Source organism: Pseudochaenichthys georgianus, chromosome 16, assembly GCF_902827115.2.
Source record: "Pseudochaenichthys georgianus chromosome 16, fPseGeo1.2, whole genome shotgun sequence".
Lineage (NCBI taxonomy): Eukaryota > Metazoa > Chordata > Actinopteri > Perciformes > Channichthyidae > Pseudochaenichthys > Pseudochaenichthys georgianus.
This window is the reverse complement of record NC_047518.2, coordinates 16453106-16480869: the sequence shown is the minus strand read 5'-3', so window position 1 is coordinate 16480869 and position 27764 is coordinate 16453106. Positions and strand designations below refer to the sequence as shown.

The 27764-nt window shown below is 41.1% G+C and overlaps 2 protein-coding genes and 1 long non-coding RNA gene across 4 annotated transcripts in view; 2 read left to right on the top strand and 1 right to left on the bottom strand.

Moving 5' to 3' along the window:
* LOC117461051 (proprotein convertase subtilisin/kexin type 4-like) overlaps nucleotides 1-7551 on the top strand; it is a 249012-nt gene extending 241461 nt beyond the window's left edge. The window contains exons 18-20 of the mRNA XM_071205815.1: nucleotides 1710-1876; nucleotides 6177-6254; nucleotides 6875-7551. Coding sequence (XP_071061916.1) covers nucleotides 1710-1876; nucleotides 6177-6254; nucleotides 6875-7117 — 488 coding nt within the window. The 3' untranslated portion in view covers nucleotides 7118-7551. The remainder of the gene's footprint in view (nucleotides 1-1709; nucleotides 1877-6176; nucleotides 6255-6874) is intronic.
* LOC117461052 (uncharacterized) lies at nucleotides 567-20656 on the bottom strand. The gene is made up of 3 exons (XR_004553665.2): nucleotides 20574-20656; nucleotides 6993-7088; nucleotides 567-790 (listed from the first exon to the last, which is right to left on the bottom strand). It is a non-coding gene; the product is annotated as an uncharacterized lncRNA (long non-coding RNA).
* A 7-nt stretch (nucleotides 20657-20663) lies between these two features.
* pou3f2b (POU class 3 homeobox 2b) lies at nucleotides 20664-26978 on the top strand. Of its 2 annotated transcripts, XM_034102727.2 has the most exons (2): nucleotides 20664-21799; nucleotides 25897-26978. In XM_034102727.2, exons 1-2 carry the CDS (start codon nucleotides 20891-20893, stop codon nucleotides 25942-25944), a joined length of 957 nt encoding a protein of 318 aa, XP_033958618.1. In that variant the 5' UTR covers nucleotides 20664-20890; the 3' UTR covers nucleotides 25945-26978. The 2 variants fall into 2 exon arrangements, with proteins under 2 accessions (XP_033958618.1, XP_033958617.1); XM_034102726.2 differs by lacking the exon at nucleotides 25897-26978 and having other exon boundaries at nucleotides 20670-22959.
* The last annotated feature ends 786 nt before the right edge of the window (nucleotides 26979-27764 follow it).

Sequence of the window (27764 nt, the reverse complement as noted above, 5' to 3'; positions counted from 1 at the left end):
TAAAGAATTGATACAAATAAGAGATACTTTGTTATTATATTGCATCCTGCATGATGCCCACTTGTTTTATATACAGTATGCAATGGACTATTCATTATTTCCTTTGTGTTTTATTAACATACTTACACACACACTTACATTTCAGTGTGTGTGTTTGTGTGTGTCAATGTGGCTTTATCTGATCGGCCTCCTGGGTTCTATGGCACAAATCAAAAAGGTAGGAAACATCAATTTCACCATCCCGTCTCCTCCACTTCCTCCTCCCCCTCTCCTCCTCTCTCCTTGCACAGTTTCTCCTCCCCCCTAGCTCCTCACTGCTCTTCTCTCCTTCTTTTCCTCGCCTCCTCCTGTCCTGATCTCTGCCGAGCTGTGATTATGTTCCTCCTGTAGGCAATGATCTAAAGGCTTCAGCATGTGTGTGTGTGTGTGTGTGTGTGTGTGTGTGTGTGTGTGTGTGTGTGTGTGTGTGTGTGTGTGTGTGTGTGTGTGTGTGTGTGTGTGTGTGTGTGTGTGTGTGTGTGTGTGTGTGTGTGTGTGTGTGTGTGTGTGTGTGTGTGTGTGTGTGTGTGTGTGTGTGTGTGTGTGTGTGTGTGTGTGTGTGTGTGTGTGTGTGTGTGTGTGTGTGTGTCCGTGTGTGTTTGGTGACTGGTTGGTGATCTGAGCAGCCCGTCTCTGCACATTGTGCGGCACAATTCACGGACGACGTCTCCAGATGAATGCCTCCATTCACAATTACCGCCTCTCCATTAGCTGCAGCCCTCGCCGCCTTGTTGTTGTCTTTTCTTCTTTCCTGCAACAAAAAAAAAGCAATTAAAGCTGGACAAAAACAAGCTGGAACACAGGCAGTGTACCTAGAACAGAAGAAAAAAACTGCGAGAAATGGGGTGTGGGTGTGAGGGGCGGTGATTCTTCAGTCGGGGTTCACACTGCACACTATCTCCGTTTTATTCTTGAGAAAATCCTCCAGGATTTATTTGAACATTCACGCATGAATGCAATCTCCTCATACAACTACTTAGTGTCGGATTTATATTTTTGATTGTCCTGTTGTGCTCTGTCTTACGGTTCCATTCTTAAAAGGATCAGATTGCTTCAGAAGTGTAGAAAGCTGAGGGAAACCCCTCCAAAGTGAGGGCAGTTTGGTTATGATGTTCCTGAAGGAAATAGGATTAAATTAGATTTATGGTTGAGATAAGGTTACTTGTTTGACTTTTCTTTTCCTTTTTTCACTCCACTGAAAGTAAAGCACAAAGAGGACATTTCAGCAGTTCCAGTTTCAAGACTTTCAATCAAATTGTGACAAATGAACAGCTGGTTGAAAATGGTGCATGTTGTACAGTATGACAAATCTACTTATTTACCAAAGATTAGATTAGATTCAACTTTATTGTAATTGCACAAGTACTAAGACAACGTGAAGTGCAAGTGTAACATAGTGATGTCACTATGTTCCTGAAGTAAACAAAGGAGTCCAATCGAGGCGTTTCAGGCAGGGGGGAGTGTTCAGCAAACGGAAAACCCTAAGGAGCAAAATAGGGCCTCTTTAATCAGGAAAAGTGAGCTAAAAGCTTCCCTTCTTTAATGTGTGTACTACTCCAAGCTTATAAATATGTTTGGATACCTTCTTTTACATTTTGGATGAAAACGTAGCTACTGATTGCCATGCACCACTTTAAAAGTCCTTCAAAGCTTCTCTTCCCCTGCTTCAGAGGGACCCCTGCAGAGTGTTGTGTCCATGGGGTCACGTCACCCCGTCCCACACAGGGGGCTTCAACCAAACCGCGACCAAACTCTGGAGCTGATCGAATGGATCCACCAGATGGAGAGAGGCAGGAAGGTACAGGCTGCTGACATCACTCTCCCAGCCAGACACAAGGTACAGTACTGTACACAGAGCGGGAACCCACATGTTTCACACGCTGTGATTTACTGTCCTGTAAATCACTGGTGCCGCCTAATTTCCTATGGATTTCAATTTCCCCCTGGACTTATCTGCATTGATCAACTGCAGGTGTGAGGATGTGCCAGGCGTCGCTCACTGTGACACTGAGGAATTGCTCGCTGACCTCTGCCATGTGTGTGTGTGTGTGTGTGTGTGTGTGTGTGTGTGTGTGTGTGTGTGTGTGTGTGTGTGTGTGTGTGTGTGTGTGTGTGTGTGTGTGTGTGTGTGTGTGTGTGTGTGTGTGTGTGTGTGTGTGTGTGTGTGTGTGTGTGTGTGTGTGTGTGTGTGTGTGTGTGTGTGTGTACAACAGTGGGATTTGCGCACACGCAGCATTTCTGTTGGCTTTAGGATACAAATCCTTGAGTAATAACATCTGAACATGTCAGAATCATGAATAGGGAAATTGTTATTCTGATCATATCTGCTCGTGCTCTGAGTGTAGGCCTGATTATGAGGAATAATTCAATATCATTCTGGCTTGACCAACAGTTGTTACTGCGGCAATAAGAGCAGGGTATAATGCTCTTTTATATTAAAGGAAAGGTTGTGGTCTCCTCGATAGGGATTGATCGATATTTTGCATATTGTTAAAGCTGATACAGATAAATGGAGATTTTTGAAACCCTTATTTCAGATAAAACTCTCTGGTAGAGGAATTAAAGAGGCCCTGGTATGTTTTTTTGGGTTTCCCCTTCTGTAGTGAAATGGTCTAAAACCCCTATGTTCCTTCCAGAGGGAAGGCAAAAGCACTAGAATAAACTTGTTTTAACATTATTAGTGAAATAACACTAAATAATTGTACACATTCACCGGGTAGAATAACTTCTTCAACTAAGGCTAATGAACAACATACCATATTTATTAATATGTAATCTGTTCAAGCATTGCTGAAAAATGTATCTCACTTTAACAGGCTTCTTCGAATGGACAACCGGGGCGAATATGACCTATTTCACAAGATGTGAAACAATGTTTTCTCTGTTATTATAATTCTAATGGTGAAGGAATGTCTTCCTCACACGGCCTAACAATCATCACAAGTAGCAACTTTGCTGTACATTAAGGACACTTCAAAAAACTCTAAATTGCAATCATATTTGTTATTTGAATGGGCTTTTTTAAACGTTGTGTGGCGTGTGTAGTTCATTTGATCAGCCTTTCAAATCTGAGGAGAGGGTATTTTTTGGCTGAAGCTGGTGTTTCAATTAAAATGTATACGGTGGCCGTGCACCAACAAAAACATTTCTTGCAACATGTTTTATTTTGCAGCCTTTATTTTTTATGCTGTGCTTTTAGTAAACGCTGCACATATTTCGTCGTGTCCGTGAATGTTTTCTAAATGTGTTGTGAAGTTGGTGAAGATGTTGCATATGTTTTGGCACCTTTGTGTTTTTATATTTGCATCGCTTCTAAAGCTGCCGCAGTTTGTGTGTGTGTGTGTGTGTGTGTGTGTGTGTGTGTGTGTGTGTGTGTAAGTGTGTGTGTCTGTGTGTGTGTGTTGCTGCCTGACATGTCCTTGCAGGGGAACACGCTCCGCGGGCCTGTAGATAAGTTTTGAGCCGGTTTTATAGGAGGAAACAACGAGGCCTGACAACGTCTTTACCCCGAGTTCCTCCCCTAGAGGCAGATCTGAATGGATCGTAGAGGCAAGGAGGAGAAATAAATTGGAGAAAAGGATAAATCGATGCTTGGCGGAGAGGCAAACAGACCTTCCAACCCCCGGCCCAGACACACACACACATACAAACACACACATACAAACATACACACACACACACACACACACAAGTACCACGGCGTGGCTTTTTTTTTTTTTCTTCCTTGGGCTGTATTGGATTGGTATGCAGAGCCGAGGAGAGAGACGCTCAGAAAAAGAGTTGGCCTACAAATGATGTCCTTTGTTTGATCCACTAGGTTGGGGGGGGGGGGGTGTGGATGGGGTCGTCCCACAGAGACGGTGGAAGGGCTGGGAAACAAACATCTCTGTCCGTGAGCCTCTCTCCCCCTCACTTACAGCCTCTCATCGGAGGGCGAGAGAGATCAGCTGCTGTCACCTGTTTCTGCTGATGGCTAGAGGACAGAGAGGATGTGGTGGAGGCGTCAGCACTATATGCTAAATCTGCCAATCTGCAGGATATTAACGCTTTATTACCGCTTGAGTCTTTTGGCTTTTTGTAGTGTTGGTCATCATTTCTATGGGTGAGAGATAAAACTGTGCTTCCTGAGGTAATTGCTGAGATATGGGAACATAGTGACATCAGTAAAAATCGAGCACATCCGACAGTCTAAACTCCAAAAATACTTCTTAGATTTTTCTTGACGCCTATTTCTTGCATTGTTGTAGTCTAATCTTAGATTTCTATAACTTTGACAAAACATATACGTCTAGTCAGATTCCTATTCAAATGATCTTATCAGACTTAATGTAAAATGCTCATTTCAACCGAACTGTTCATGAGGAAGTGCATTTTCATGTTTAATCATTATAATCAATGCGTTAGTATGCTGCCTGTTCCACTAGGTTTTTGAGGAAGGTTAATTCCATATGAGCTATAGATAAACGCTCTGTGAATGGCTGTTGTCGGTCCACTCGGCAATGCAGTCGCTTTAGTTCTTAGCTACTTGAAATATATTGTTAGAACGACTCATTGTGTTAGGAGCTGATTATGAGATGTTGGGGTGATCATGTTAAATCTTACTGAACAACAACGTGTTAGCATTGTCTTTTGGAGCATTTAAGCATGTCGACGTTAGCATTTAGCTCAAAGCAATGTTATAGCATCACTAAGCTGCTAGCAGCGTTGATTTTTGCATGATTTTGAAAACATATTTAGACTTTAAACTGACCCAGGCTAGGACATTAATGTATAATTCCTATTTTAGAAGTGTTTTACCCTGTGGAGACAACGTGTAGGCTACTACATGACTCATACAACATGTACTACAGTTCATAAAAGTGGTTCTTCAGACCAATTTTTAATGTCAAAACTGATTTTAAAATCAAAACTGTAACCTAATCTCTAATTACTGATGCTCCAGTTTTTGCACCATCACTGCTCACTCCACTCCAACACAATATTTATATTTATCATACTTCGGAGTCATACACTATTCTCAGCTCTTCACCAACGACAGCATACGATGCCATTTATTTTAGCTTGGGAGTTCTCTTTTTGCTTCATGTCTTTTTATAGTTTTGCTGTTCATACTGCGCTTCTATTTTCATGAATGCTGTGAGAAATGATTGAAAGTGCCCTGTATGGTGCCGTCTGTTAATGCGCTCCCACTTCCTCATGCCTTGTAAATACTGTAATAGTGAAGCCCCCGCTGTAAGCTGCCGGCTTGGGTTTCCTCACAACTCAGACACGTCAACACTCACTGGAAACTTGAGCCAAGATCAAATCGTAACCCGATTCTGAAACGTCGCTCCCGCAGATAGAGCCAGTGTTCGATGTTCGACAAATGTAGCTTTTAGCTTCCTTAAGAAAACAGGGTTTCATCACATTTCTTCAGGCAATTACTCACAACATCCATAAGGAGGGGGAAAGGATGTCAAAGGAGTCACAACCCGTGCTGCAAGTGGCGCTGGTGTGAAGTGCAACAGACGGAGGACCTCGAGGAGTCTTAACTAGAACTAATAATGTTCCACAACATAAACTATAAATAAATCACGGCATATTAGAATAAGATCAAAGGGCCACTGCACATATTTACACATTTATGTAAAGGTCATTCACTAGTGATGTACCACTCAGCCATGCAAACTGTTGCTGTAATCTCCTCTGGAGGAGGAAATGTGTGTGAGAAAACCACCCGTGGTGATGTCATGAGGTTTGGAATAAAGATGTCCACTTAATTTAACAGAAAGATGATGTTACAAACAGATAAACTGGGGGGCATTGAGTCTGTTGTATGAAGGACTGTATTGGCTGCATTATGGGAGACGTAGTGCTCAGCGTTTATAGAGCTTGCACTCTTACTATGTTATAAAGGTTAGCTTATATTTGCCTCTGCAAGTTAGATTTCAACTATTCTTTAAAAAACCTGTCTCTTGCGAGTTCCCTAACTTAATTACTGCTGAATGGAAAACCTTTGTTTTTCACCTTTAATGTAATTGACTTTCATTTTTAATGACTCCTGAAATAATAAAAAAAAAATGGAAGAACATTTGATCTGTGGCCCTACCCTATGTTATTGTTTATTTGTCATTAACACCAAATATCTGTTCCAACAGATGTTGAAGATTTCTGGAGACTTAGCGTTGGATGAGCAGACCCTCAAAAAGCCCCTGAAGTCCAGTAAGGCTCTCCGGGTAAGCTGCAGCACCATACACCGAGATACTGGCTAGTTGCCCTACAGAAGATTGGTACAAATAAATGCAGCATTCTTCTTGCCATTTTTGTGCGAATATTAGGAGGTGCTTCATGACTTTTTACATAATCTATTGTTACTTTTATCGAGCCTGATTTATAATGCAAAAAGTATAACGATGTTTTAGTTCAAGCTTCTGTATTGGGATATTTGTAGGTATTTATTTGACTTATGGGATAGCTTACTAAGTTCGGATCAACAGAAATGGGCTTTAAGAAATGTTCCCCGGCATTTTTGTAAATGTTACAGACACAAATATGTATTAATGCATTTTGTAAATAATAAGATCAGCTAATGTTAAACTGGCAACTATTTTGATCATGAATTACCATCAAATTAATCATGTTTTACCGGATAACAGCAGATATTGCAGTTTTTCAGCCTCTCAGGGATGAACATTTCCTGCTTTTATCTGTTATATCGCATTAAGAGGAGTATTTTTCAGTTTTAGACTGATTAAGTAGTTATAGTTGTAGCCTTAGTGGCTTTGACTGCATGTTTCCAAGTGTATTCCATATCAGTTAAGTTTTCTTATGTCATACACTCATGTGTATCCAACAGTTACATCAGACAGATGAGGCACAGAAGGCTTCCACGGGGTCACGACCTTCTGATGTGAAGGAGCTTCATGAGACAAAGACCATCATGGAGAATTTGGATCGAGTGAAAAGGTCCTTACCCTTACGGACTCTCCGGGATATCACCAACACTCTTCAGATCCAGGAGGAGCAGCAAGACGGGGGGACGGGGGGGGCTCAAGGCAGCAGGCGGCAAACTGAAGAAACAAACATGACTCACAGTTAAATAAAGACTGTTGTAGCAAGCCAATTGATCATGAATCAATTCCATGTACAGCACTTTGACCGTGGCCTCAGTGTCGGCACGGATTATTTATTGTGGATTCCTATCTTGGCTTTAAAGCTCAATCCCTCCCCAGCAGAAACACACACAGATGTACAAATCGTTCCCCAAAAAACAAATCGTCTCATGAGCTTTGGGATGTTGCAAAGGTTAGAGAAAGATATGTTTGTCTTTTTCCACTTCATTGAAGGGTGAACTCAGCTCAGCGCAATAAGAAATGGATTACCCATTCATTAAAGGGGCTGTGTCACTCCTCATTGAGTTGGACAAACAGCAAATTAATTTCTAAGCGCCTAATTTCTCTCTGTTCTCCGCTGATTTTCCGATAACGTCGAATTGCCGATCACAGCATGTGAACTCCCTCAACTTTTTACCAATTCATTAAAAATGTGCCACAGCGGAGGAAACTCTCTCTCTCATTGCTGCATGCTTCTTTCACCGGCACAACACAAACACAAATCAACCCAAGTGTTTAATTGAAATTAGGATACGAAAAACACCCATAACAATTACAGAACAAAAAGTTACTTTGGTGCCATTTTAAACTTGTTTACCACTGCATCTCAAACACAGAGATGTTTCCCCCAGTCAAGTGCAGGTCTGTAGGTTATGGTGTTTTGTAAAGTATAGGAGTATTGACAGGGCAGTATTGATGTTTCAATTAGAGCAGCGTTACATAGTGCCGCAGCATGGTAACACGGTGCGTCTCCTGCCATCTGCTCTGCTCTGCGTCTGACGAACGAGGCACGTGGGGCTAATCGAGCCGCACATGAGCAATGGGGCCACGAGATCTATCACACACACACATCTTACATACGCACGTCCTTATGCAGAAAAATGGGTGGATGAGAGGAGGGGGGGGGGTGAGGGAGAGCTCCTCAGCCCTGCTGTTTAAACAGCCTTCAGAAAAAGCCTGTGATTCCTCCCCCTTTTCTCCTTTTCCTCACATGTGCCACAGGAGCAGCCAGCAGGTTATTTCACTGACAAGGAAGCAGGCAAACACACCAGATGCATGATTTGAAATTCATCAAAAGCTCATCTGACGGAAAGAACAAAAACAAACGGTTTCTGCCAGCTTCCCTCGTGCTGGGACGGTCTGAAATAACAGTGTGCATTATGCCTGGCGTTATTGCCTGCCAAAGCACACGAATCAAAGACCTCATTGTGTGGATTACCTCGTTAATCTGTTGATGCCATTGAGTGGTATTGCAGGTGTTAATGTGCCAGGTTTTTTCCCTCTTATTAGGGAGGTGTAGCGTTAGGTTGGTAATCTGCTTTAAATGCTTTCTAGGGGGAACGAGAGGCGCTGAAAGCCAGCCAACAGAACTCTGCTGTGGAGGAGAGCTCTCTCTTAATGCAGGGGCCTGACTGACTGATGCCAGCGGGGACCAGCACCGAGCTACACCCCCCACGCCACTTGTTGAAATATATGACTGTATGAATAATGAAGGCGGAAGAGGGAAGTGATATTGCGAAAGCAGTCCCGCGATGACATCCATCACAGAAAACCTTCTTCGTCCTGGTTCCTCCAGCACAGAGTCTCTTTGGAGGAGCGAACGAAAGCTCTCCTCGTTTGGAGGTGAACCCCTAAACCAAAAGAGATAGAGATAAAGAGAAAGACAGAAGGAAAAAGGGGAAAGAAAGAGAGGTAATCCTCCCTTTTCTCTGCTCCCCAGGGTGGTCTCTTCATCCAGGGCCTCAAAGAGGGACAGAATACACCTCCCCGCTACAATGGAGGGGACCCACAGGGGCTGTTGCTATCTGTGGGTGTGTGTGTGGGGGGTGGGGGGGGGGCTAGGGGTACAGCTTTAAGCAGGCCTTTGAGTGGCCTAATTGCATTGGAATACAGCAGTCTGAGAGCTGGCTCAGATCACGGCGGGCTGCTGGAGGGGTTAGCGCCCGCACCTCCACAGCCACACTCAGCAAAAGAAGCGCCGGCACAATGCACACAATTACTGCTCTCCCTCTTTAACTCTCTCCCCAGTTTTTGTCCTCTCCTGCGCTCCTCCTTCTCACCCCCGTTTCTTAGCCTGCTCTCCCTCTCTTCTTCCTCCTCACTGTATTAATCCTCCCATACAGCCTGTCAATCTGCCTCTCTTTGATGCACACAACAATTACAGTAAGGATGAGAGGCGGCGGGTCGCCCCTCGTTATGTAAGGCTCGAGACCAGCCTTATCAGGAATTATTGATATCTGGACAGCTCATCTGAAATAAAATCCCAACAACATGACATCTCTGTTATTACCCTGCCATTGGTCGCCTCTTGATGAGAAACTATTGAATGTGTTGTATTTTGCTGTAAATATCTACAGTTTCACAATACACTTATAATGCAAGATCATTCGAACGATATCATCTTCAGGGATGCAAACCTGTCACCTTTCGGCGAAATGTGCCGTTTTGAATCCAAAATAGGTTAGTTTGTGTGATTCATGTAGATCTGCAATACAAATATGTTTGGGGTATGGGGGGTCTGGGACCCGGAGAAATCTGCAGATGCAAGCTGCTATGTGCCATCGTGACACGCAAACTGTATGCTTGAGTCTTTCTGGGTGTTTCTCAATGTCGAGTATGCTTGCTTGGTAGCACATGTCTTCCGAGTCACTTGCTTCAGAAGCGAGGCAAGAATACTTCCTGTCATTCGGAAAACAGTGGAACAGACGAGCAAGTGTGCAGGTGTACGTCATATGAGAGGCCCCGCCTTACATTTTCTGCCACAGATTTGGGGAAATTGGTCCGTGCGCAATGCATTGTGGGGATTTTAAGACCGTGGAGTCTACACGTGCAGCCTCGAAATTTCTCGCTATGCAGTGCGCCGGGCTTGGTAGAATTCCAAGTAGGCTGGACATTGGAACAGTCCTTCGGCGGCACTCAATGACGTAGTACTGTATGCTTGAAATAGTGGCTGTCACTACCCGATCCGTCCCCCTGCCCGATCGGTACTGCGCATGTCGGGAGCGGCAGAGCGTGATGTGAACTGAAAAGTGTTTCTGTTGCAATATTATTTAAGGAATTGTTGAGTTAGCTAACTAGCATACAGGCGCTTTCACACCGGAGTACTTTTCCCATTATAGTTCCGATATAGTTCCGAAATGTGCGTTTACACCAACAAATTCCGGAACTAGAACTTAGTTATAGGCGCTTTCACACCGCAGTACTTTTCCCACAAAGGTTCATCAAACTTAGTTCATGAGAACTCTTTAGTTCTCATGAACTAAGTACAGATCGCCTTCACACTGGAATAAGTCCCTGAGGGAGGATTAGGCAAATTAAGCCGCTGACGTCACTTCTTCTTCTTCTGCTTTGGGTTTACTGGCAGGCCGCAAACCACTTCACGGCGTATACTGCCACCCGAAGTCCCCGGAGTTGGGGACTGGCTTCAGTAGAAGCTGCTGCACTCCCAGCAGCTTCTACTGAAGCCTTCCGAGTAAATCGTCAGAACGCCGACACCTCCTCATCTCCACCGCTCCCATGTTTTCTTTTGTGTTGCCATAAGTTAGTCTCTCTGCGTTTCTGAGCTGGACTAATGCTAATAATGCTCATGTGAGGATAATAAAATGGCGGCTTCACAACACTTTTTTGGAGTTTTACGGGGCGTGGTCTGCAATCCGTCCAGCCAATCAGAAATATGAAAGTCCCTGCTCTCTATAGCAGAAGGTTCCAATTAACTAATTTTAGTTCCGGAGTTTTTTGGTGTGAACGCAACATTTCGGAACTATATCGGAACTAAAGAGGGAAAATATTCGTTGTGGCCAAACGGCGGTACTACACTTCCGTTAGGTTGCTGGGCCCGGAAACACTTTTTCCCATTGACTAACATTGGGAAAGAGTGTAAATCGTTGGATAATTTTTTTTAAACTAAATAAACTACCCAGTATGAACGTTTGTATAGCCCTTATTAAAAACATTCGGTCCTCAAGTTGTAAAATGTGCTAATAACGTTATTCTGAGTTATTTTCCTCTGCATTATGAACGCGCATCTAACCCACGGGACCGCGCTGCCCGGCACGTTCATGTTACGTGTTCTGTCTCTGTAACAGTTTGGAGGATTTAGCAGCCTGGTATATTACACAGTTTTAGCGGCATATATATATATATATATATATATATTAGGGCTGTCAGTCGATTAAAATATTTAATCGCGATTAATCGCATGATTGTCCATAGTTAATCGACAAATATTCTCATGAATATTAAACACAACAACCTCTGAACATTACAAATATTCGCCTCAATTCAACCTGGAACCTCTCATACAATAATACAATACAAATGGTGTGTGTGTGTGTGTGTGTGTGTGTGTGTGTGTGTGTGTGTGTGTGTGTGTGTGTGTGTGTGTGTGTGTGTGTGTGTGTGTGTGTGTGTGTGTGTGTGTGTGTGTGTGTGTGTGTGTGTGTGTGTGTGTGTGTGTGTGTGTGTGTGTGTGTGTGTGTGTGTGTGTGTGTGTGTGTGTGTGTGTTATGGATCGTTGAAGCTATGTGCAACTCAAGGCATATGCTCGAATGGGAGCTGCCTGGACGCTGCAATCATGTTGCACTATCCGAGCTGAGTGTGCTGACTTCTCCTACAATGTCCCACTGTCTGGCTGCCTGCATAAAGTCAAGTGCTCGGCACAGTTGTGTGGATAGAGCGCTCCTATGTTTTAATTTAAACAGCTCCTTATATCCGTTAGCGCAGCTAGCTAGCACCAGATGCTAACAACAACAATGCACGTAAGGTCTCTCTCTCGCTCGCTCGGGCCACACATACACACACCCTCCCGGTCCTCCCGATGGCCAGTCGGTGCCTAGTGTGGAAGTGTGGTCTGCCACAAGCAGGCGACAGGAGCGGGGCTGTCAGCATCAGCTTGTAGATGGTATTTTAAACTTGATGCGCTCTGAAACTACGGGGCGGCCGAGGAAAAAAATACACATGCGTTAATCGCGTTAAAATAATTAGTGGCGTTAATTTTTTAACGCGTTAACTTGACAGCCCTAATATATATATAACTAAAGAGTTCTGATGAACTAAGTACGGCAAAGTACTTGGTGTGAAAGCGCCTAATAAGCGCTTTGTCACTGTCACTATCTTTGTCACTATCTGCTAACGTTAGCTTTAGCCTTCGTTTTCTAATAGTTTTTTTTTCTATAAACAGGTGGTATAAGTAGGCTATAGAGTGGCGAAGTCCCTCCCCTTCCGGGTGAGCTCCATGGGACCTTATTTCGGAAAAATTATGTATTGAAGTCAATGAAGAGAGAAAGATTATTTTTCGATCCCGTTTGAATGGTGCCACGAATTACACATATGATGTTTGTCAATTTAAAAGATAATTTTGCAAGTCAAAAAAATAAAAATGTGTCGTAAAACTGTGAAGTAACACATTTTTTTGTGTGAAACGCTACATTTCTGGTCTCCAAGATGGCCGTCACTACTGTCTTGTCAAAAAAGTGATTGACTACCCTCACTATCAACACAATGAAACACGTCCAGAAGAATGTCATGCAAAGCTGCCTGCCTGCCTGCCTTCCTTTGATTCTCTCTGAACTGCCTGATCTTTTTAATGTTTAATGTCAACCATGTGTGCAGATAGCATGAAGTAGAACAGATCGCCGATGCTAATGTAGCGTTAGCATTTTCTCCCCCGGGCTTAAATTATAGAATGATCACACCGGTGTGACAGTACTCTTCAAAGGGTTCACGAAATACTACTCTTACTGTTTAACATTTTGGGTTACTTGATGTTACTTGATGTTAAGGCTAATACAAATGACAAGGCTAAGACTGTGATGCTAACTAACGTGCTTGCTACTAGCTAGGTAGCTAACTTGATCCAGCCAGCCACTCCTGGTCCTTTCATCAGACGGGAAGCGAAATAACGAACAAGACCCATTGCTGGTATGATAACAACCTGGTACTAAGCACACGGGCATCTTGTTAAAGTTATCTTATCTTAGCTATCTGTTATATTTAGCGGAGGAAAACAATTGTGACATCAGTTATCACATCATTTACGCGACTCTGGGATTTGTTGTCTTTCTAGTTTATTTAGTTATTTTTCATAATCTTATATTTCAACAGTTTTACGACAAACTGGGACTTTTTTGACATGGAAATTATTTTTGTAAGATTGACAAACATCATACAGTATGTGGCACAATTCAAACGGGATCGAAAGATACGTTTTCTCTCTCCATTGACTTCAATACATAATTTTTCCGAAATAAGGTCCCATGGACCGGAAGTAGATGGGTGTGACTTCGCCACTCTCTAGATCTTTTTCTTGAGTAAAAGTAGAAGTACTCAGATCTGATACTTTACTAAAAGTAGAAGTACTCAGATATTGTACTTGAGTAAAAGTAGAAGTACTCAGATCTTGTACTTGAGTTCAAGTAAAAGTAGAAGTACTCAGATATTGTACTGAGTAGAAGTACTCAGATCTTGTACTTGAGTAAAAGTAGAAGTACTCAGATATTGTACTGAGTAAAAGTACTCAGATATTGTACTAGAGTAAAAGTAGAAGTACTCAGATCTTGTACCAGAGTAAAAGTAGAAGTACTCAGATCTTGTACTTGAGTTAAAGTAGAAGTAGCCTACTCAGGTCTTGTACTTGAGTAAAAGTACTCAGATATTGTACTAGAGTAAAAGTAGAAGTACTCAGATCTTGTACTAGAGTAAAAGTAGAAGTACTCAGATATTGTAATAGAGTAAAAGTAGAAGTACTCAGATCTGATACTTTAGTAAAAGTAGAAGTACTCAGATATTGTACTTGAGTAAAAGTAGAAGTACTCAGATCTTGTACTTGAGTTAAAGTAGAAGTAGCCTACTCAGGTCTTGTACTTGAGTAAAAGTAGAAGTACTCAGATATTGTACTTGAGTAGAAGTACTCAGGTATTGTACTTGAGTAAAAGTAGAAGTACTCAGATCTTGGACTAGAGTAAAAGTAGAAGTACTCAGATATTATAATAGAGTAGAAGTACCAGAGTGTAAGAATAATCCTGCAATCAAAATGTTCCTCAAGTAAAAGTAGAAAAGTATTATCATCAAAATAGCGACAGTAAAAGTAGTCATTGTGCAGATTGACCCATTTCAGAATAATATATATATGTTTTAAAATGATTGATCATTAAAGTGTTCTCAAAGCTGGTAAATTGCAGCTAGTTTGAATGACTTTGTATACTGCAGGGTAGCTTGTGGATTTACTCCAGGTGGAACTAAAGTCTGATTTAACACTTGGTTATATTTCACATCATTCATCTGTAAAGTAACTAAAAGGTATTAAATACATGTAGTGGAGTAAAAGTACACCTTTTACCTCTGAATTGTAGAGGAGTAGAAGAACAAAGTAGCAAAACATTGAAATACTTAAATAAAGTACAAGTATCTCAAAATTGTACCCAAGTATTGTACTTGAGTTTATGAACTTAGTTACTTTACACTACTGGCTTTAAAGATAGAAAGACTAAGCCTTGCACAGAGGCATGCAAATACATTTTCAAAATGCTCAACAGTGCTGCCAAAATTATAAACTGACTGCTACACAATTAAAATAAATGCTTTTATATATTTCTATTAGATGTGACTCTTTGGCATTTCTGTTATTATTATCACTGCTTCTTTAGTTGTTCTGACTGCTAAAATCCTCTGTTATTCCTCGTTTTAAATCCGATATTCCGTATGGTCGGGGGGCTCGGATCCTTGTCACCTTGTTCACACCTGATGAGTTTGCATCCCTGCATCTTATAGAATAAGATTGGTTCAGTTTTTTCTGATTTTTTTATTTAACCTTTATTTAACCAGATAAAAAGCATTGAGATAAAATCTCATTTGCAATGCTGACCTGGCCAAGAAGGCAGCAACGTTACACATAACACAAACATATAAAATACAGAGAACATAACTAAGAAAACAAAAGACGAAAAAGCAGTCACTACATTGTGCACATTAGGACAGTAAGAAAGGTGCACTACTTATTACTGCAAGAGCAGCTGGTGGTAAGGACCTCAGACAACTTCAACTTAAAACATGGTATTGAGACAAGTGCCGTCAGTTTGAGGCGTGATTGAAGGTCATTCCAAGACCAAGGACCATAATAAAAAAGACTCCTTTTCCCAGCCTCAGTCGGCACAGCAGGAACCTGGAACCGTATCCAGGCACTGGATCTGAGGTTGTAAGAGTCACAAACTGGAGAAAATCTGGCACATATGTACAGTGGAAGCTTACCTAAAATGGCTTTATACATTAATAAAAACCAATGCTGCATCCTACGCATACTAAGTGAGGACCATCCAATTAGGCTAGTTTGCAATGATGAGTCCTATAGGGTGCATTTGATATATAACGCAGTAGAGTGGGTCAAGTTTGGCCAAAACAGTGGGACAGGCAAATCTATAAATGGTATCACCGTAGTCCAGCTGGGACAGGAATAAGCCAGAGACCAACCTTTTACGGGATGAAGTTGAAAAACAACATTTAAGTCTGTAAAGGAAGCCAAGAGTGAATTTCAATTTATTTGATAGAACTTCAATGTGATGTTTAAAGTTCAGATTACTGTCCAACCAACTGGTGTGAACCAAACAAGTCAAAGTTGTAACTGATGCAAGGCAAATAAATGTCCAGTTAGTCATGATTGTTCCCTAAAGATGGAGTGTAATAAACCAATAATGCTCCAAACGGGACTATTGTGTCTCTTTGTGGCACTAAATGCTAAATTGGTAAGCATCTTATTATACCTCATTGGATAATAATAATAATAATAATAATAATAATAATAATAGTCTATATATTGCAATGGTATTCAATGGAGGCATGAATCCTTCCATGTATATAATAAGAGATGAAAAATGTGACATTTGACAAAGAATTTAACAGCAAATATTTTAATAAGAATTATTGTTTAGGTAAGATTAGATGTTTTCTTCGACTTTTCTGACTACTGAATTGTTTTGGTATGGCGACCGTTGAATGGACACAATACGCATTTGAAGGACCCTCTCCAGACCTGTTTTGAGATGTGCTTGGAATAATAATTTGTGTCCCAGACAAAAAGAAAACAATTTATTTACCCCCTTTAAAGTCTTAAAATGACAGCTCATTCTCCATCGATGAAGCTCTGAATATGCACATTAACTATTAGACTCAATATGTATACTACTACAATGAAAAGTCCGTTCTCAGTATACACATTGAAGGTTTTCCCATCACTTCTGTAAATTGAATATTGGCTACACTCTACTTGTGATGTCACAAAAATCATCTCTTACGTCCCATGTGTTAAACTGAGTTGAGCTCTTGACCTATAGACTTTAAACAGTAATCTGGTGTCAAAATCTGCACATACATTAACATGCCAAGTAAAATAAGCTGAATGCTCTTTGGACTCGAAATAATCATTACTTGCAGCCTCACATAGAGGAATTGTTCAGTGATTATTTTACAGCATCACTCATGGACTGTATTACTGTGTTAGGGCGGGTTAAGAAATATATGTGTTGTACTATATCTTCCTTCTACAGTGTATTGCCTTGGTTAACACAGTCAGACAGCCTGTTTCCCTCCAGTCTGAACTCAACTGACCTTGTCTTTAAATGGGGCTCAGTGTGCGGAACAATCAACGATTAAAAAAAGATATCATATTCAACCAGCCCCTCCTTTGATTTTCTTTATTATGCCAGCCGTGTCTTAATAAAATCTAATTATTTCCGCTCGCAGGACGCTTTCTGCTGAGAAATTGGCAGAGGGGATGTGAGCTGATGTATGGGGAGACAGTCGCCTAATTAGAGCGTTAGAAATTGAATCTTTACAGCACACGGGTCATATAATTATCGTACTGTTAATTTAACGCTTACATTCTCATGCTGTTCATTTGTATTCCCTTAAATGTAGTTTGGCAACGGCCCTCTGTGCTCAGTGTTCCCACTGTAAGCAAGGAGGCAGCAGGGCCCCTGTAACGGGGCCCTTCTCATTGATTGAATAACTGAGGACCCTGCAGTCCAAATAACAAGGCTCGCATCATTTATGCATTGTTAAGCCATGTAATTGAAATGAGCCATAGTTTGCATATTACACCATTAAAATAATGTGCTTTGCGTTTCTCCCAACACGACTATTTAAGCCTATGTGGCAATGTGGTAATTCCTTGAATTACAGCCTAATTACCACAATGTTCTTTTGATTTGGACAATTTCTATGTTACGCCACAATAATGTTCAATATTACCAGAATTAATTACTGAGCTGTGCCTGGAAACTTTTCCTCGTGTGACTTAACCCTGGCAGCTTCATGTGCTATCAGTGCAGCTGGATTCACATCCATAAAGGACTATTAGCCTATGAAATGAGCGCCATTAAAGGCCCAATCAGTAATACTTAATTGAAGAGCTTGAGTTATACATGGTATATTCTCTACTGATCATTACAGGCCTTATCCAAATCACTGCTTACAGACATTATAAATGCTAACAGAACAACAACATTAGAAAACATAGCCTATTAAAAATACTTGTAACTGTTAATGTTAAGTCCAACCAATTATCAATGTTATATTTGTGTGGCTGCAAAGTGTACATTTAAAGCAAAGATATAACAAACTATGCATTTAATTAACAAAAGGTCCTTTTATTTATTTCAAGATGATGACATGTGCTCTTTGTTTTGTGGAAGAATACTTTGACTTAAGTAAAAAGCAGTAATTCAACAGTGCAAATAAAGAAATGTCATGGAAAGTACTCAATCTGTACAATGGCCCATTTCAGATTAATATGTTAAATTATTCAATTATAATTATTGATGCATTATTGCATTCATCACTTTAAATTACTTTAATGTTGCATCGAGTATGCTTTTATATATTTGTACTGCTGGGTAGCTTCTAAATCTCACAAACCAATCTTTTTTAACCACTAATAATAATAGAGACATTATATGTTGATTATATTTAGTTATGAGTAAGGTGAATATCCAAAGTACCTAAAGCTCTTTTGTAAATGTAGGGGTGTAAAAGGTACACTATACGCCTCTGAGATGTAGTTTCAAATTGATGTACAAGCACCTTAAAACTGGTAATAAGAACATACTGGTCTTAGTTTACCGTCCAACAGTTTTATAAAGCAACATCATAATTTAAAAATGTCTATTTTGTCCACTAAAGCAGAAAAGACAAGAGAAAACCACTTAAATCAGGTAGAAAGTTAAACATCCAGTCCAGATGTAAAGCAGGGGACGAGAACATGAGTAATTATCACTTTCTCTTTGTATATTATTCACACAGCTCAGTCGATACACATGACGTGTGTCCTTGTGTGAACTTCCTGAATAAATTAACATTCCTAAGAATGAATTGTAAGTGTGCATATAGACTTGTTTTCAGTTTTTACTTCACATTTTGATTATTTCTTGTGAAAATATTTCTTTGATAATTGCTTTTTTATTGCCTTTTAATTAGGACCTACCTTTTAAGTTATTAAATAAAATGTCTAATTACAGTTTCAGTAATTTGCACAGTTTAGAAGTTAGAAATGTGGATATTGAGGAAATGCCTCCATTGATTTATTGGTTTAATTTGTGGCCAGTATCTATTACTATATTGCTTGTGGATCAAATTGTTACAGGCCATATAAATGCTTTTGAATTGCATGTAAGAAGTATTCATTCCTTCTAGCATTCAAAATGAAGGCACTAGGAATTAGAAACTTCTGCCAAGCCACATTCTGTTTGTATTTTCTCTCAGTGCAGTGTGAGGAGCAGCTTTGAGGACAGACATAATCTCTCTCATCTTTTTCACTTCTTCTCGTCCTTTCTCCCTCTTCTCAGGGCCCTGTGCTCTTTACCCCTCCCTCCTTTATCCCTGCGAAGGCTTTGTCCCCGCAGCAGAGAGCCTCTCTAAATAGAGGCCTTTAGATAGTCCAGGAACAGGGGAGAGAAGGGGGAGGCAGCAGTGACGTGACTGCTGTTGTTTCATTTACCTCTCCCTATGGCAACCAGCAGCGGCCGGCCAGGAATGTCCCCTCTCTGGACAAAGTCCTGGTCCCTGAAGCTGACACTTGGGGGACGACAGCTGGGGCGGGGGGGCCCTCGCTGCCCTGCCTGCTCTGAAGGCCTGAGTCTGGACTTAATCCTCCTCTTCACTCCTCTCTTTTCTCACTTTACTGGAGGATGAGCAGAAGCTATTAACTCTAAAGTAGTGCAAAAATCATTCTAAATCTCTTTTGATAATGTAAAGAACCCAAAGGCTTCTCTAAAGATGCTCTAAAGATCCCACATTGATCCTTTACTGTGTTGCAATTTTAAAGCACATTAACTGCATTTTTTTAAAGAAGCATATTGCAGTATTAAATGTATTTTTTGTCCTTCAAGCTATAGAATCTAAACTTTAATCCTCCCTTTCTCTGTGTGTAGCCACTCCTCCCAGTGCATGCTGGTTAATTCAATTTACAGCCTGGTATGGCACAATAGTGGATTTGTTTACTTTATGGGCTGTAAAAGTGTTCATGTGCAGACATATGAAAGACGGTTACATTTACAAGTCTTCATTGAGAAAAAAGTGCTAAGCTACACTTTCACAAACCCTGATGATACAATGGCACTTTAGCTTTTATTAGACTGGTTTAAAAAATATTTAAGGACGCAGGGATTAGATGTAGAAATGCAATCCAGGTAGTAAAAAAGAGTTAGACACAACTCAATTGAAACTCCTACCAAACTCTCACTTGAAAGCTGTCAGCAAATGAAGCTAAATGTAATGAAATGTATTTAAATGTTTCAGATTTGTTTAATAATACAATAAATGTTATTAAAACGTGCCTGAGCTTTTCTCCTTTACCAGATATGTTACATTTAGAAAACAAGTTGTATTTCAGATATTTCTCCTACACTTACAATAAGACAGTACACTTTATATTTTAACACATTACGTGTTTTATCTGCTGGTATGTGAGCATGCATGTTGTTTTAGAACTATTTAGTTTGTTTGCCAATTACAGCAGAATTTAAGCTTAACGGTAATTTCAAAATGGAATGTCAGTTTGCAAAAAGAGTATCAAAACCCTATCTCATACACACAACGCTACACAAATGATACAGGCATATTCATATGCAAACAATGTCTAAGCGGAAATGTTGCAACACAGCATCCCTATAAATACATTCAACTGCATGTTCCTCTCGCACAGGCCTTGTCTTTGAAAAGCAGATTGTTGCATTTCAACAATCTTTGCTGAAATGCAATATTACGCACACGTTTCCATAACCAAATGTAATATCATAAATATGCAATAACAAATAGCAACAACATGTAAAGTCTACCTCATTAAACACACAGTATATCCTGCACAGCAGAGCTCTTGTATTCATCTGAGTCCCCTGGATCTCAACTCCCCTCAGCCTCCTGATACCTGATTATCAAAGTAAATCTACTGTCTCTTACAGTTGCTCTGCTGATCCCGGTGCTCCGTCTCCCCATGCTGCACTCCGGCTCTCCGCTTCCCGGGAGCCTCAACTCGCACCTCTCCAACAAAGAGAGTAGTGTTTGCTGAGACTTCCCAGCAGCCAATCACCGCGTCGTTGCCCTTGGTTACCACGTCCATCTTCCTGGGAAGTCCAATGAGCGGCGGGGGCGTGACGGAGTCCAGGTGCGCCTCGGCGTCCACTTGGCAGAGCGCCTGAGAGCCGCCTGTGGGCAGGAGAGGATCTGTCAAATGCGAGGTTCCTTCAATAAGAGAGACCAGTCCGGCTCCGAGAGTCATGGCGACCGCAGCGTCTAACCACTACAGCATCCTCACCTCCAGCGCATCCATCGTGCACTCGGAGCCCGGCAGCATGCAGCAAGCCACGGCGTACCGGGACGCGCAGAGCCTGTTGCAGAGCGACTACCCGCTGCAGAGCAACAGCCACACGCTCAGCCACGCACACCAGTGGATAACAGCGCTGTCCCACGGAGACACAGCCCCGTGGTCCTCCAGCCCGCTCGGCGCGGAGCAGGACATCAAACCCGTGGTGCAGAGCGCACGGGACGAGATGCACAACTCCAGCAACAACCTGCAGCACCAGTCCCGGCCACCTCACCTGGTGCACCAGACGCACGTGAACCACCACGACGGCCGGGCGTGGAGAACCACCACCGCGGCGCACATACCGAGCATGGCCACGACGAACGGCCAAAGCCTTATTTACTCCCAGCCGGGCTTCGGCGTCAACGGGCTGCTCCCGGGCAGCACACAGGGGATGCACCACCACAACCTAAGAGACACTCACGAGGAGCACCACAGCCCGCACCTCAGCGACCACGGACACCCTGCGTCCCAGCATCAGCACCAGCACCGGTCGCAGAGCCACCACGACCACTCGGACGAGGATACGCCGACCTCGGACGACTTGGAGCAGTTTGCCAAGCAGTTCAAGCAGCGGAGGATCAAGCTGGGCTTCACGCAGGCGGACGTGGGACTCGCCCTGGGGACCCTGTACGGAAATGTGTTTTCCCAAACCACCATATGCAGGTTTGAGGCCCTGCAGCTCAGCTTCAAAAACATGTGCAAGCTGAAGCCTCTGTTGAACAAGTGGTTGGAGGAGGCGGACTCCACCTCGGGCAGCCCGACCAGCCTGGACAAAATCGCGGCGCAGGGGAGGAAAAGGAAAAAACGGACTTCTATCGAGGTAAGCGTAAAGGGAGCTTTGGAGAGCCATTTTTTGAAGTCCCCTAAACCGGCAGCTTCGGAAATATTGGGTCTCGCGGACAGTCTGCAACTGGAGAAAGAAGTGGTCAGGGTTTGGTTTTGTAACAGGAGACAGAAGGAGAAACGCATGACCCCTCCCGGAGCTCTGCCGGGGAGCGAGGATGTGTACGGGGACACGCCGCCGCACCACGGGGTCCAGACCCCGGTCCAATGAACTCTGCTGGACCACTCCTCCAGGACATGTTTACCCTTTTTATTTATCCCCAATGTTATATATAAATCACTGAACTATGAGACTCTATAGTGGGTGTTTTATGTATAATAGATTGCAGTGACAATATCTGCAATGAATATCTGGAAAATAAGTGAGGGGAGGACAGGACGTTTTCTTTTTATTCCTCTGCAGAGCTAAAGGAACACAAGCCTGTGTTCTGTTCTCCGAGGATACATGCCCAGCACTGTGACTCCAGTCGACGCAGTTTCAAGGTGTAGCCCCTATTGTGTATTGAAATTATACTATACGACGAAAAAAAAGAGGGAGGGGAGGAGGGATACCTGGTTTTAGACGAAAAGCATAGCTGAATGGTTTCCATTTTTTATATATCAAATCACACAACAACACTGTTTTTTCCCTGTGCGTAAAAGGGAAAGCAAATACAAAGGCGTTTAGTTTTTTTGCTCTAAATTGTTGCGTCCAGCAGTGATGGTGATGTGTGTGGGTGGTGCAGGAGGGGGGTCAAAGGAGCTGCGTTAATGGAGTAAACTGGAGGCCAGTAAAGGCTGCAGCCCCAGTCCAGTGGAGTCCAGCTGGGGGTGAGCATCGCCTGAGTCCCATCTGTCAGCCAGGCACCAGCACACAGCCGCCAAACACTGCTTGGACACATCCAGCTAGTTATTCAGTGAGGTCAGGATTTAGTTATAAACACATAATTATTATAATTATTCGTATTGTTATTATTACCTGTATGGCTCACTGGCTAAACTCCTTAATAACTGGCCTCAGTGCAGTGATAATAAAAAGTGTTTGACCTCTATCAGGAGTCAGACAGCAGTGTAAACAAAAGGTCCATATATATTTTCACAAAACACGCGTTAAATGATATTCGTCGTCGTCGTCGTCGTCGTCCCCCCCCCCCCCCCCCCCCCTCAGAGATTTCAGGAAGGGCTCCGTGTCGACTGATTGGATTATCTGCCACTTTTCCACAACATGATGGGCTATAGATATCTACACAAATATTACGTCACCAACTCTCACAGTACATTTGGATCCACTTTTGTAAATAATGTATAACTTTAAAAGTCATGGCTTCATCCCTTTTTTTTTTCTTCACTGGGGCACTTTCTTTGGATTGATGTTTTCAAAAACAAACAGTTCTCGTCATATAGCCTATACTGCCTTGTATGTGTGTGTTATTTAACGTTCATTTTGTTGCCGAAAATATGCTCGTTTACAGTTTGATATTTCTTTGTGGCGCATTTTATTTCCAGTCGTCAGATTTGTTTTTATTAATGTGAAATCGATTTAATTTGTTTAAATATCTAAGGAGTTCTGTTTTGCCATTTGATGTCCGCTCTGAAATTACATTAGGTTGTGTTTCCAATCAAAATATAGTGCTTTGAGGACTTCATTCTGAGGAATCGATAACAATTTTCTAAAGAATTATCCAACATGAATCAGACGTAGATGATGAAAACGGAGATGGTTAGTGTATTGAAAAACGAAAATGATAATAATAATAAGGCCTTTAGCTTTTCTCCCAGAACATATTTTTGTGACATTCCCAAAAAAATAGAAGCATATGATCAAAATTATTATTATTATTATTATTATTATTATTATTATTATTATTCACATGGTGTTATTTTAATTTGTTTGTAAGGTCGTTGCCATGCATTTCACTTCAGCCATTTTGTTCATCTTCGTCTTTGTTGCTTTTTTTTACATGGGGGGAGAAACTGCTCGTAGACATTTTATTTTATTTTTTAGTATTGTTAATGAGATTGTAATTTATTATACAATGGCTTTTTATAGATGACACAAAGTGCGAGATATATATGAAATAACACCGAGAAGGCTTTTGTTTTGTAGGGGAAGAATTAAGAGAGACATATTTTAGATTTCTCAGCGGCATTGCGACAGCCTAACACCGTCACAGCTAAATGTAAAAACATATTTTCTCCGTGCAGAACCTTGCTTTTCGTTTTATGCAAAAACAGAAATCCAGGGACTTGTTTTTCTCATGTGGAAACATCTTATTCCCCCCCCCCCCCCTCCTGATTTATGTTATCCTGCAGAGAACAACACGCACCATGGCATTGAAATATTTCCTCAGTAGCTTTAATGAACTCATAATTCACAGGAAGTTGTGGGATGTAGACCTGTAGCAATCCGACGCTGTTTCTTCTCTTTTTGTTTAAATGCTTGTTAAACCAGTCATTTTGGTTTTGGGGGGGATATTATAGGCTATGTCATATTCACTGGATGAACTTGGGCTAGATAAAGCAGGGGTGATAAAACGCCGGACACACGAACAACGGACTTGCACATTTTTAAATAATGGGGTTGATATTAAACAGCTTTTTTCCAACGTTGAGACTAAATGTATTTTTGTTCAAACTGCTGCACTATCTGCTTGACATCTGTGGTGTTAAAAAAGGAAAAAAGAAAGGGGCTCCTTTGCTTTGAGCTCATTGGTTTGGGTGGAATTAATGGCTGAGAGAAAATCAGGGTTGATGAATGGAAGATTGTGAGCCGATGATGTGTTGTTTCTGCCCCGGGCTGCTTTTAAATGGACTGGCTTTGGCTGGGAAAACCACAGCTTCCATCCAGGGTTAAATTAGGGGTTCCCAAAGTGGGGACCGAGGACAAATCGAGGTCTTTTGGAGGATAGAAAGGGGTCCAACATTATTATTTATTTGCTGTTTTATTTGGAGCTAGAGGTTTCACTTTATCTGCACATTAAGGGATTGTTAATTAAACAGCAAATATAGATACCAAAGGATTAACAGCATTTAAAAATGTATCTTCATTCCTTAAATGATAAGCATATTTTCTCTGATATTGGTCTAAGATTCGTTTTCCTGGTTGGAAAAAACAAGACAAAATATTGCCATATATTGGTTATTTTTGGTTTCATTATAGTATCTGACAAAGCTGGTCCCTTTAAAACTAGAGGTTAATGCAAAAAAAGAGATTTTAAAACAGTTTGCCTGTTTTTTTAATCTAAATGTATGGATTACACTTGTTCCATCAAAACAGAAAGTGTTGGTTCAATAGATAACACATACTTAGAAGCTTACGAGAAAAAACATTGCTCTGGGAATTTAAGATAACTGTTGACACTGTTGACCCTGATGGTATTTTCCTATTCAATATGTTATGTCACTTCTCTCTAATATCCCCTTAGGAACCTGTGGTGTGATTTCTATATGAACACCTCTCTGAAATCTATTTTATTTGGTGCTATTTCCCTGCCACTTCCGGCTTATCTACAAAAAAAAAATGCCTGTGTTGTTATCATATTAATACGAATTACAATCGGATTATTCTCCATTTCACTTCTGTGCAAAGAAGAGAGTGAGATTTACCTCAGCATTACTGAGCAAACAAGGTTAATCAATTACTCAATAGCTGATCGGTTGTTAATGGTGTTGGCCAGTAATCATTTAAAAAAAGTAAACTGCTCTTTTAATTCATATTTCCACTGAATTAAGCAATACACGTAAAATAGCCTTATTACATGCACTGACCTACTTTAATTGTGATTTTACAACCATGTCTGCAGTTATAGGTTTTTTTTGGACGGTATAATGACATGAAAGCAGCGTTTCTTCCATTGTGAACAATACCGTATACTCCCATAATATACCCAAGACTAAAGAGTACAGCTTCTTATTTATAAGTGGTTTTTTTTACTGACCTTATTGGCTCTGATTGTACTTTTAATCAACGGCAATATGGTTAATTGACTTGTATGGGATAATAAGCCGGTGGATATTATCCCTCAGAGATACAGAAGGTGTTACCGATTACAAAACACTGTATCATTTTCACATGCTGTTTTGTTGTTGGTGCAGGGAAATAAAAGATGTCCCTCTCTGCATCATCATCGCTCGCCCATTTGACCTGCCATTTGGATGCCTGGCACGAAGCAACACCCGGAAATAAAGCCCTCTCTCTCTGTGATCTCTGAAGAAGACTTTTGTGGAGCCAGTAATCTAAAAAGTGCGCCCTGGTGCCCTTCATCCGCTCTCTAGCAGATGCGATTAATAGCGCGTCGCGTTAATTACACCTTCCTTTTTATTTAGGTGACTTGAAATTTCCCATTAGGCTCCCAGAGAAGAAAAAACACACATACACAGACTCCAGTGTTGTGGTGCTATAGTCCGTGGAGAAAAACTAAGGGAATGATCGGTGTTCTAGCGCCATCTAGCGGCAGCAGCATGACCCGAGGGTGAGTCCAAGTTTATGTCATTTCATTGGAAAAGAAAAATCAATTAGATACACACATCGATGCTGAATATGGACTTATTGGCAGAAACTACAGGCAAAACCATTGGTATTAATTCACTGGTTAATTGTGGAATTTGGGCTATTTTTCTTCCATTACATATCTTCATTTGGACTAGTGGAAGGAAAAATATCACAATGAAACTTCTCAAGTTGATGACTTGCATGAAGAAAAGGGGAGACATCCCAGATGAGTCGGGTAACACTTTTAACAGATATACTCCATGAATCAAATTTCCCCTGTTGAGTGCTTGTATTTAGTCAGCTATGTTTTGTATTAAAGGTTTTTTGAAATGTTTATATATGCCACTGGGGCATTACCTTATGCTAACTTTTGGTCACAAATATAGATAAACACCTAAATGGGTATTTGGTGTATTCCCTCTAGCCTAAAAGAAGACATAATGGAAGCAAAGATTGCCTAAAATCTCAAAATGTACCAGCAGATGAAAATAGCTGTCTGCCAAAACACAATTTTTAGTAACACGTGTCTCTTGGATGAAAGTAAGGTGTAAAACACAAGAAATTAGAAATTTTACATAAAACACAGACATTGAAACGGATTTTAAGATGTATGAATAAATCAAAAATAATGATTAAATGAAAATTAAGAAATTGTATTTTCTTTGAAAATATTTAGAAAATGTCCAAAAATCCAACTGATATAATTATTTCAATGCAATGTAAAACAATGTAAAACATTAGATTTACTACGTTGACACAAGCTCCTCATTAAAGATATTTGAAAAGACTTTGGGAAGAAATATTAACTTATTGGTAAAGCATGTGGTCATATGTTGTTGTTTTTTAAAACAGCACAGGAAAGCGATGATTTTTCTTATTTCCAGGAAGGAAGCCCCCTTTTAGAGAACTGTAGTGTTTTATTAAGTGCAACACATTCCTCCTTAAGGTATCAAAAGTCAATATGGTATCCAGTCATCTGTCAAACAAAAAATACCAGATCCAGCTTTCCTAAATCTGTTTGTTGTCACTTTGAAATGGTTTTACATTTATGAAATCTTCGGATTATGAAACAAGTTGGAATTTGACATGCCAGGAGGGAGACACACAGGTGTAACTAATGCAGTGAGTGATGATGGATAAGCTCCATTATATTCTAGGACACTTAGATAGAACAGAGGCAATGCAAATGTTATATATAAAACCTGACATTTTAATACACTCGACAATTAATAGCAAAAATACATAAAATATATTATGTTAAAGCCCTATTCTCAAGTAAATTGTTGCTGTTGCAAGATAATCACGATAACACAAACACTGGTTTTACAGGCCTTTCACCAAACTCTACACGAGCCCTGCAGATTTGTGCTTATTGTTAGTGAGAAAATCAAAGTCTGAATTTAAAAAGGACTTCTCAGCCAGTTCAGGCCGGCTGGCAGCATCATCATCATGCAGGGTGTATCAGCTCGAT